The sequence below is a fragment of the Pleurodeles waltl genome, chromosome 4_1, assembly GCF_031143425.1.
Source record: "Pleurodeles waltl isolate 20211129_DDA chromosome 4_1, aPleWal1.hap1.20221129, whole genome shotgun sequence".
Classification (NCBI taxonomy): Eukaryota; Metazoa; Chordata; class Amphibia; order Caudata; family Salamandridae; genus Pleurodeles; species Pleurodeles waltl.
In genome coordinates, this window is record NC_090442.1 from 316,267,632 (window position 1) to 316,279,632 (window position 12,001).

A 12,001-nucleotide genomic window follows, 5' to 3' on the forward strand; every position below is an offset into this window, starting at 1 on the left:
CAAAAGAGAAATAAGAGAGATTGGGTGGTAGTTTGATGTAATTTAGGGAAGTCTTTTCTGTCAAAAGGGGCTTGATTAGATATAAGGGAGGAGTTGTAAGAGTCCATCATCACTTCTTTTACCAGAGGGATAACCTTTTTAATCAAGAGATGGCTCTAAAGGAGAATTCATCAAAATGGCTTGGAACGGCTAATTTAAATCGAGGGGGCAAAAGATGTGAAAAGATTTACGGGAGTGGTTGTCGGTGCCAGCTCCTCGAAACCCTCATGAGTGATTTGCGGCGCTCTATAAATGTTTTATTGATTGAGTGATCGTCTAAAAGAAGGTTATACATTTCTTGAGAGTGTTTATGGGGGACTGAAAATTAGTTGATCTCCGTTGAAGGAGGTGACCTGAGGAGTACAGTGGTTCTCAAAGAACTTGATAGCATGAATGCTCACTGTTTTAAGTTTGAAGAAAAATTGAGGGTCCATGCAGTGGGCATGGACTGTTCTTATGTTATCTCTTTCAGACAGGTAGAGTCAAGATTACTTTAACAAGAGCAGGGTCTTGTGCTCATGTCCAGCGGATGCATAGATGGGAACAGACGGGCTTGCCATTGATAGGTTTCAACATCTAGCAGGTGGTGTAAAAACATAAATATGGGATAGCAAAAAAGATGCAAGTTTTAAAAATGGTTAAAGTATGGTGAAACACACATTTTGAAGAATATGACTATTTTGATACCATGTGATTTGTATAGCAACAATTAGGGGCAATACACCATCTATTTCTAGGTTTGGCTTGCCAGAGCAGCTGTCTACAAGCCATAGTTTTACCAATTCTTTGAACTATTCATAGAGTAGACTTTGGCTTGACCCCTTTATATCACTGTAAATTTTGCAATAAAGCCGTATTTTTTGTTTGTTTTTGTTAATGTAGTGTACACATATGTTCAGAGCCGATTCTATCGCTCACCAGAGGTGATTCTTGGCTATCCCTATGGTCTTGCAATCGATATGTGGAGCCTTGGATGTATCATAGCTGAGTTGCACACTGGTTTTCCTCTCTTTCCGGGAGAGAATGAAGTGGATCAACTTGCTTGCATTATGGAGGTAAGATTGTGCAAATAGCAGTACCTGATTGCTTTTGTTGTTGTTTCTCACTTTCTCACCTTCCACAGCAAGACATAATAGTATCTTTGTGAGACTTACAATAAAATGTGCTGTCTGCTGTAAGGTGTAAGGCTATGAGGTGCACTCTTACACATATGAGAGTTCTAAAACAGCACAAGAGATACTTCCAGTTATGAGACCTGCATATCAATAATTATATTGTGTGACATTTCTCTTAAAAACAATCAGAGGTATAGCTTTCAATTACACTTCTTCTTTCTTGTTGTTCTTAATGATTTTGGAGACAGTTCATACTAATCCCACTGAGCCAACGCTAATAGTTTCTTACCCATATTCTGATCCACAAGCCTAGACTGCTAATTGAAAGTTGATTCACATTTCTTCTGTGAATGGGTGTTACTCAGCCATGGCCTACTTCTGAATTTCCAGGGGTAAGTCACATTCACTCAGTGGCGGCTCCTTATCAGGGGCTTCAGGGTGCAGCCCTGCCTCCTGTGAGGTCTCACATTTTGCCTCTTGCCTCTCCCGACACTGCACATTATTTAATTTATCAGTGTTCATCAAAACACAATGTTTGTGTTCTCATAAACACTTCCAGTGTGCAGGTAAATCCTCTCTGCCTCATATCCAGGCTCCTGATGACAGGTGAAGAAGAGAGGGCTGAGCGACAATCCACTTACAAAGTGTTGCTCAAAAACACAGTACACTGTACTATGTAGGTGGATATCTAGATTGCGTATCTCAGAGGTAGAGTTTAACTACTCACAGAGGCACAATGAATTGCATTTAGCTGATATCCTGGCCATGCCTCAGCCAGCACAGTATCTGTACCAAATGTGTCTGCCATGGTGCACATCAGTGCATCCTTGAGGCAATGGGAAGCCGCACAGAGCAGCAGGATCAGAATCTCCAACACTGTCCAAGCTTCTTATATGTCTGTGCTGCCAGTCTATTCAAGAAGCAGGCAGAGAGATTGAGGTGGATCTTCCCCTTTTCAAACCTGCTGTTCTGCCTGGCTCCTCCTTCAGAATCATGGGTTGCGGATTCAAAAGTCCAGCGTCATTTGCTCTTCTGCTGCCATGGAGCCTCCAAGTTGGCAGCAAAAGAAGCTAGGTAAGTAAAAACAATGCAGTCTCTCTGTGCATGTGTGTGTTTGCTTGCGGATGTGTTTGTAAGTGATTAAGAGTGAATAGTATTAAGTGAAAGTGTGTGTGAGTTTGTTTGAAAGTGAAAGTGAGTCACAATCTGACCTTGAGAGTGTTATGAATAAGTGAAAGTGAGTGTGAGGTAGTGAGTGGACGCATGTGAGTGTTTTAGAAGGAGTGAATGGCTGGAGATAATGAGAAGGAGTGGATGTGAGTCAGGGTGTAAAGCTATGAAAGGCACATCGGGTGCAGCTGCACCAAGGCCCATAGCCAGTTAGTTGAAAGGGTGGGTGTCTGTAAGTGTGTTTGTGAGGGACAACCAATGAGTATGAGTATGTTTGTGTGTGAGTAGTGATGAGTGGGAGTGAGTGTGAGTGAGTGAGAATGAGCATGTGAGAAAGTGAGGGGAAAGAGAGTGAATGTGGGATGGAGGAACTATGAGTGAGAATATGAGAGTGTGATGAGTGTGTAAGAATATGTTTATTTGCATGTTTTATGTTTGAGAGTTTGCTTCTGGCCATGGCACACTCAATATAATGCAGAGCTTATGGCGGCTCCCAAAGTAATATGCTGCCACTGGCATACTGGAAGTGATTTTTAGTATGAGAAAGAGTATCCCTGATAAAATTCCGTTACTTGCATACTGGAGGAAATTCTTGGCATGAGCACACCCCCGGCAAAATGCTGGTGCTAGAACATTTGCAGGTAGTGGATGGCATAACAGGGGCACCCAAGAAAAAATACAGACCCTGAAATACTGAAAGTAATACTTGAAATAAGGGAACACCTATGACAAAATGCTGGTGCTGGCATACTGTAGATAATTCTTCTCCTCAGAGTGGGCAGCCATGGCATATTGTAGCTGAGCGGGCAGGTTGGAGTGAGCAAACCATGATAAATGCTGGAGCTAGAATACTAGAGGTATTTTTGCCAAACGGGCCACCCATGATATAGAGACAATATCACTGGCAAAATTCTGATACTTGAATATTGTATGTATTTATTGTCATAAGGGAGACCCATTAACAAAATGCTAGCATTGACACAATGAACATATTAACATATGAGAAACTCGCAAGGCAAATTTTGAAAAAAAGTGGGGTGAACTCTTGGTAGTGCCCCACCACATTTAAAGATTACCTGCCACTATTGCACTCCTTCACACAAATATACATTGGCAAATCCATTAAAACACTTTTCTAAAAAGTACATAATCGATTGGTGATTTTGTATCTGTGCATTGGTGAATGGTTAGGTGTTAGGTGAACCCTAACGCCAACGCCAACACCATCACGCCCTCACAAGACCTCTGCAACTCCCTCGCCACCTTCTTCCATCGTAAGATCACCGACCTACACGACAGCTTCGGACACCGCACCCAGCCAACCACCACAGAACCTACAACCCCAGCCATCACCCTCAACGCCTGGACTCACATCAACATGGAAGAGACCAAAGCCACCATGAACTCCATCCACTCCGGTGCCCCCTCGGACCCCTGCCCACACTTCATCTTCAACAAAGCCGACGACATCATCGCCCGCACCTCCAGACCATCATCAACAGCTCGTTTTCGTCTGCTACCTTCCCCGAGAGCTGGAAACACGCTGAAGTCAACGCCCTACTGAAAAAACCTACGGCGGACCCAAGCGACCTGAAGAACTTCCGCCCCATCTCGCTCCTCCCATTCCCCGCCAAAGTCATAGAGAAGACCGTCAACAAGCAACTTACCAACTTCCTTGAAGACAACAGCCTACTCGACCCCTCTCAGTCCGGATTCCGAGCCAATCACAGCACAGAAACCGCCCTCATCTCAGTCACAAACGACATCAGAACCCTGATGGACAACGGAGAAACAGTCGCCCTCATCCTCCTCGACCTCTCGGCTGCCTTCAACACCGTCTGCCACCGAACCCTAATATCCCGCCTCCGCTCCACCGGGATCCAAGGACAGGCCCTGGACTGGATCACCTCCTTCCTCTCCAACCGCTCCCAAAGAGTCTACCTCCCACCTTTTCGCTCAGACCCCACCAAGATCATCTGCGGCGTCCCACAAGGCTCCTCGCTCAGCCCGACACTCTTCAATGTCTACATGAGCCCCCTCGCCGACATCGTACGCAAACACAGCATCATCATCACCTCTTACGCTGACGACACTTAACTGATACTTTCCCTCACCAAGGACCCCACCAGCGCCAAGACCAACCTGCAAGATGGAATGAAAGACGTCGCAGATTGGATGAAACTCAGCCGTCTGAAACTGAACTCAGACAAAACAGAAGTCCTCATCCTCGGAAACACCCCGACTGCCTGGGACGACTCCTGGTGGCCCACGGCCCTTGGCACCGAACCGACCCCCTCAGACCACGCACGCAACCTCTGTTTCATCTTGGACCCACTACTCACCATGACCAAACAAGTCAACGCCGTATCATCCTCCTGCTTCCTCACCCTCCGCATGCTCCGAAAGATCTTCTGTTGGATCCCCGCCGACACCAGAAAGACCGTGACCCATGCCCTCGTCACGAGCCGCCTGGACTACGGCAACACACTATACGCAGGAACCACCGCTAAACTCCAGAAACGTCTGCAACGAATTCAAAACGCCTCCGCCCGCCTCATCCTCAACATACCCCGCAACAGCCACATCTCCGCCCACCTGAGACATCTGCACTGGCTTCCCGTCAACAAAAGGATCACCTTCCGACTCCTCACCCACGCACACAAAGCCCTCCACAACAAGGGACCCGAACTCCTCAACCGCTGACTCAGCTTCTACACTCCCACCTGTCCTCTTCGCTCCGCCAACCTCGCTCTCGCCGCCGTCCCTCGCATCCGCCGCACCACGGCGGGTGGGAGGTCCTTCTCCTACCTGGCGGCCAAGACATGGAACTCCCTCCCCACCATCCTCAGGACCACCCTCAGGACCACCCAGGACCACTCCGCTTTCCGGAGACTACTCAAGACCTGGCTCTTCGAGCAGCAGTAACCCCTTCCCCCTAGCGCCTTGAGACCCGCACGGGTGAGTAGCGCGCTTTATAAATATTTATGATTTGATGATTTGATTTGATTTGAAGGTAGACTAAGCCAAATATAGCGTTAATTAATGAAGGAGTGATTGAGAGCATTAATATCTGGATTTATAAAAGTTTGATGAATGTGTGGTGCGTGTGTAGCTGAGGATTGATCAGTAGTCAAGGTTCCATTGGTGGCAAAAGGTTTCTCTCTCCTTCTGCCACTGCTCCTTGAAACCCATCATTACAATGAGAACAGTTTTCTGCTGTCAAAAAAGCTGCCAATGGTGTCCTTCTTTTTATGAAACAAATGCAATCTTTACACTTTGCAAACTTCACAAAGATTTACAAAACGAATTGAAAAGTGGTTATTTGCCATACTTCACAACTTCACATGCTCCTATGTAAAACAAACTGAATTATTTGGAACAAATATACTACCATTTTGTGTTGGTTTTGCATCACAAAAGTGACAGAAACTGGCACAAAATGTTTACTTGAGTTTACTTTGTAGTGCAAAACTTTCTTTGTGCTGAAAAATATCCTTAAAGTGTTGCAAAGCAGCACTAGCACTGCTTTGCATTGCTTTAATAAGGGAGGTGTACCATGGGTGGTATATGGGCATTCCTATGCAGCCACCAATGGTTTTTCACACTAAATCGTATCTGCTAACATTTGTAGACATGGCTTTGCACCAAACAATAGTGCCTCTTTGAGACTGGCTTTAAAAAAGGAGAAATGCTCATTTTGCCAAAACTTTTCTGACATTTCATGTGTGCTGCACGGGAAATAGCCTTTATCACGCAGTCTTTACCTCGCATATGCCTTTACCACACATGCCTTTATCACACATGTCTTAAGCTTGCACACCATTACCATGAATAATGGTAAATATAAGTAAGTATGATTTTTTTTAGTGTATTTTTTGTTGGATGAAAGGGATTCAGAGTTAGTGGGTGGGTACTATAAATATATACAGTTAAAATAATATTAAATTAAAGTAATTTCTCCACTAGTAGTTGTGGCGGTCCTACTCTGCCAGGGCAGTGCTGAAAGCAGTGCTGCCCTGGGGATTACGACCCTCTTCTCCACCAGTGGTTTCAAGGCAGTAGTACCGCCATGAAAATGCTGGCAGAGAACGGGTGCAGGGTGCCCCAGGGGTGGCCCTGCACTGCCCATGCAATTGGCATAGGCAGTGCAGGGGCCCTCTTGGCCAGCACCTTCGCAATGTTCACTGTTTGCAGACAGTGAACATTGTGATGGTGCTTGTGCACCCTGCGATCTACAGCATTGCCGCCAGCTCGATTACAAGCTGGAGACCATGCTGTCGGCTGTTTCCCGCTAGGCCAGTGGACGGTAACTCAGGGAGGTAGCTACTATGGCAGTTTTGAATAGTGATTACATTTTGTGCACTACTGGATTACCTGAGATACTTGGTGAGTGGTTCATTAAGAAATCATCAAGAATTGAAGAAAGATGACAGGAGGAGTTAAAAAATGAAATACTTTCTAAACATATTTTTTTAAATGACTATATACTGAGATATAAAGTTTTATCACATTTTACCAAAACAGGAGAATAAAGGAAGTTAATGTTTTAAGAGATTAATAGTGTGAAATGAACGCAATATTCTCTGGGTAGTCTGCACCTCCCAAAATAGAAAACTGTTGGATTTTGGCCAGTAACCTTTCTGACATTGCTTCACGTTTTTTGGAAGCTCAAGGATTCAGCCGAACTGTTAATGATTGTGCCTGTCTAATTTCCTAAAACCTTTGTTCCATTTCTAAGAAATGATACAGGTTTGGGTGACATTTACCACTAGAACTGTTAAAAGAATTATGCCAATCCTCAATGGCATTGTTCATCTTTGCAGCTGCCGCTAAAAGGTTGAGTAGCGTTTTCAACATTCAGTTGGAAGCATAGTTTCCTCCTGTGATCTGACCTACTAAAATGGCCTATCCACTTATCTTCAAAATAATTTAGAAGGGGTGCCAATTGTTCTGCATTTTGTGGAAATAATTCAGAATGTTTAACTGATGTGTAGAAGTAATCCACATAATTAGGAGGTACAAAACACAAAGCTGTGAGTTTTCTAAGTTTGAATTGTTGTTTACTGCTTGACATGCAGTCCTAAACTAAGGATGTTTTTTTATTATTTTTCCAATAAGCCTTGGAAAAATGGAGAAAAAAAACTTCCTTGACTTAGGGTCTTTTGATACATTTTAATATTCATGTTTATCATTTGTAATTCAAAGTCAATTATTATTGTAGAGTGTAAATAAGGGTAAATATGGTGTGGATTTAATGGTGCCATCCATCATTCAGATTTCACTATTTTCAAACATTGTGGTGTCATGAAAGGTAACAAAGATTAGCATACACTTTTGAGAATGTTTTGTTAACATAGGGAAGGAACGGTTCATGGTTAAAAGATGCTGGATGGGTGAATGTTAATATTAGAATAGGTATGAGGGGGTGTTAGTTGGGGTTTACTCGTCTGTTTTTGTCTTTGCACCATTCTTCTTAAATTAGGGTTTGTGTGCATACTACCAGAAACATGCATGAAGATGTTCTGGGCTACCTCCCTCAGTAAAGATCCACAGGATTCATTGGAGGTGGCACCAAGTATTTTAACATGGCGGAGATTTTTTCTCATTCCCAACTCCATTACAAAGGCGCAGAATGGTTATGCTCAGTAATTTTTTCCACAATATCATCATTGCAACATATCTGCCTTTGCAACAGGTTGAGAAGAAGTTCTCACATCTCTAATAACTCCTTGGCTAAGTAAGGCTTATATTACAATAAAGGTATCTACATATTTTAGTAACCTGTTTCCTCTTTTGGGTTTGATAAAATTGTGCCTCGCGTTGATTCTCTATGTTTGAAAAAGGAAATCATCATGTAAACATATTTAGAAAATGTCTTATGTGTTGTGCTTAATCCTGTTAAATGAAACAAAATTTTAAATTTTTATCTCTTCTAATAAAAGTAAAACTGTTAGTGGTTTGAATTCTGTTGCTGTGAAAATTAAAAGGGTAGTTATTTTCCTGTTCTTATTAGAAAAATTCATTCATGTTTTCTTCTGTAGGAAATGTGAAGAGGGTAGGCTGGAGAACTGTTCTTTGGTCTGAATTTGTAGTCTAGTTTTGAATTTCTTTTGGCTTCTTAAGATAGATTTATTTTTCTTTTATGTTGATTGTTGTTCTGAAATAAATAAAAACTCTATGTTAAATATTTTAAATTATACTTGTATAATCCGCCTAATCTGATAGAGACTTCAAGCTGCAGATTCCTTACCTTTCCTTCAGCTTCGAATCTGGAATTTTTCTGCTGAGCAGTACCCTGTGCGCGCCGTCGGGTGGTTTCGTTCGGATCCACGTGCAACGTACAGCTCTGCGTGGCATCGTCAGCGTAGTTGGAGCCGTCTGTGATGTCACGGCCTTCTATATAGGCACCACCCCAGCGTGCGTATGTCAGTTCTTTTCCTTCTGCACCGGTTAAGCGCAGATCTGGAAAGAGCTATCCTTTCTTCCACGTTTTTGTCGAATATTTTTTTTGATTGTCTGAGTGATGTCTTCGAGAACAGCTGGATTTAAACTGTGTGGTGCATGTCATCGCACCATGTCGGTTACGGATCCACACCAGTTGTCTCTCTGGTGTCTTGAGAAGGACCACGATTCGAAGTCGTGTTCTGACTATTGGGCCATGGCTCAGCAGGCCTTGAGAGAGAGATCTCTCAAGCTTCTAGCGGCCTGGCAGCCATCTTCGGTTAGCGTGACTCTGAGGAGATCACGGTCCTGCTCTAGGATTAGGTCGCGGCACCACTTCAGAAGCCCCAAGTCATCTTCCTCGCATTCAAGGTCTTCGGGGCATTCAGGTAAGAGGCACAAAAAGAAGAAGAAGTCCAAGCTGACTTCGACTACGCCATGCACGTTGGGCGACAATGCATCCAGGAAGCATCGACGATCTGAGAGCGGCTCAGCGGAGCCGTCGCCAGGGCCGATTCGGAGTCTTCCCCTTTTCCTGGCGACCAGAGTGACCCTCGCTCAAGTCAAAGAATTTTACAAGGCTACTCACCTTGTTTTTGAGCGTGCTGCAACCTCCGGTAGGTGTTCGGGCTCCACGGGGTCAGCACGGACTCCATCAGATTCGACGTCGGCGGCTTTGGCCTCAGCACCGTTGGGGACCCTGGGATCCGATAGCGGATCTGGACCGACATCGCTTTCTCACAGTCGATCTCCTCTGGCGCCGGGCCCAATGTCGACGCTCCCTCCACCACCGACACCTACTGGTGGTGGTAGCCCCATCCTCATTCCAGATGATTCAGAGCTGTAACAATGTCGTAACACGCCAATTCCAACTTTGACGGCACTGATTAGGCTCAAATCAATGCCTGAGGCTTATTCAGAACAGCTAGGCACAGGAGTGAGAGGGGTCTGAGGACCCTTTAGAATATGGATTGGAGCATGAACAGGACTGGTATGAGGATCTAGGGGAAGCCAGTGGACTGGATACTTCTCCAGATGCTGGCATGCTGTCTCCTCTCGCTGTGGCTACACAGGAGGGCGCATCTTATGCCATGGTGGTGCGTAGGGCAGCTGAGGTCTTGGACCTAGACTTGCCTATGGTGCCAGTCAGGACTAATCTCCTGACAGAGGTGCTTCAGCCAGGGGTTGCTACATCAGAGCTGATGTTACCCTTCAGTGAAGCCCTCACAAATGTCCTTCTGGGAACATGGTCCAAACCCAGCCCAGGGGCTCCTGTGAATAGGGCAATTGGACGCCGCCATCGACCTGCTCCAAATGACCCCAGTTTCCTCACCCAACACCCTACCCCTGAGAGCTTGGTGGTCCAAGCCTCCACTCCCCGTGGTGCCTTCCCTTCTGCTCCTCCGGATAGGGAATCCAAGAGGCTGGACCAACTTGGAAAGAAGTTGTTTTCTTTGTCCAGCCTGTCATTGAGGTTGGTAAATACCTCTTGCCTATTGGGCTGTTTTTCCCATACTTTATGGGATACAGTGGCACAGGTGCTGCCCCAGGTCCTGGAGGGTGTATGGGACACTCTCATCCAAGCTGTCAGTGGACCTCCGTCGCCACGCCTGGCTACATTCTCCTGGCTTTTCGGCGGATGTCCAGTCGAGTTTGATGGACATGCCTTTTGATGTCTCTCGCCTTTTTGGTGAGAAGGCAGACTCTGCGCTTGAGAGGTTCATCGATTCTCGAGCTACAGCCAGATTCTTGGGCCTTTCAGCGCTGGCTCATCAGCAGTCTGTTTATCGTCCCTTTCGAGGCTTTGGAAGGGGCGTGGTACCATGCCAGCCATAGGTTAGCCACTGTCCTGCGGCTTCACAGCATCTCTTGAGAGGACGAGGTTGTGGTACCGTCAGACCCAGAGGGTCTGGCCAGAGGTTGGCCACCACCCATCCCTCCTCTTCCGCAGCGCCCGAGCCCTCCTAGTATGGTTCTGCAAGACCATGTCCGTCCAGTTGGAGGGGGGATTCAATTTCATCTCCTTAACTGGCGGTCCATAACATCGTACAAATGGGTCTTGCAGATCATACAGAAGGGCTATTCCCTCCCCTTCCGGTCTTTCCCTCCCTCTATCCCTCCAGTAAAAGAACGGCTTATGGCTCTCTTGGCCAAAGGAGCCATAGAAAGGGTCCCGATGTCAGAAGTAGGCAGTGATTGTTATTCTCGCTACTTTCTGATTTCCAAAATGAACAAGGACCTTCGCCCTATCCTGGATTTAAGGGACGTCAATCTCTTCCTCAAGAAGGAGAAATTCAAGATGCTCACTCTTGCTCTGGTCTTGTCTGCCTGTTTTGCTTTCACTAATGACCGAGCTGACAACAATCTCTGGAATGCATTTCTTAGTTTAAAGAAGACATTTATTATTACTTCACCACGAGGTTCTTAAGAGAGGAGATTAGTAGGTTGGAGGCACACGTTTAAAAATAGCCACAGCAAAGAAAGGAACATATATTAAAGTGATTCTCAACTGCAATGTACACAGCAAATACATATGATTATATTATAGCATAACTTCAAAGCAAAGAATAAAAGTCAAAATTCAGCACCGTAGGGCCTGTCACTGCTCGTCATCTTTCTCCTGCCAGCAAGTTGATGACCCCTGTTCAACTGCGAGAAAGAGATTTTCTACCCTTACGGGACAGGTCAGCAGCTGACATCCACTCCTGACTGAAGTCTCGGCAAATTCCCCTCGCTGCTGCCCAGGGACACCTTTTATAGATTAAATAATAAAAAAGCCTGCTGAAAGGCCCTTCCCTCTAATAGTCAAAACATGCTGGCTACTGTAGGTCAGAGTTGGAAGAAACAAGCGTTGAAAGTTAGCCAGGTTTTCAAGGCTGTCTTTCCCAAGGCTGAGTCCTTCCCTGCACTAGAGAAAAACACAAAATACGTGCATCCTTATCATGCTAGTGTTCGGTGAGAGAAAATACGAAAAACACAAGCTTGGTTTACCATGTGGAAAAACACAGCTCATCTGCAATGCCTCAACTGCAATGTCTAACGCCACGATAAAGCTAATAGGCAGCTAAACTGACTACAAAATGTAATGTCTAATGCTATGTTAAAGCCAATAGGCAGCTAAACTGAATACAGAATGTAATGCCTAATGCCACGTTAAAGCCAATAGGCAGCTAAACTGAATATAAAATGTAATGTGCTACTGGTGAACTTTGAACAACTAATATGCACAGTGGTGA

At 45.1% G+C, this 12,001-nt stretch overlaps 1 protein-coding gene across 1 annotated transcript in view; it reads left to right on the forward strand.

The window, feature by feature from the left end:
- DYRK4 (dual specificity tyrosine phosphorylation regulated kinase 4) overlaps positions 1-12,001 on the forward strand; it is a 1,116,119-nt gene that overhangs the window by 821,896 nt on the left and 282,222 nt on the right. The window contains exon 9 of the mRNA XM_069230054.1: positions 922-1,094. Within this exon, the coding sequence (XP_069086155.1) occupies positions 922-1,094 (173 nt within the window). The remainder of the gene's footprint in view (positions 1-921; positions 1,095-12,001) is intronic.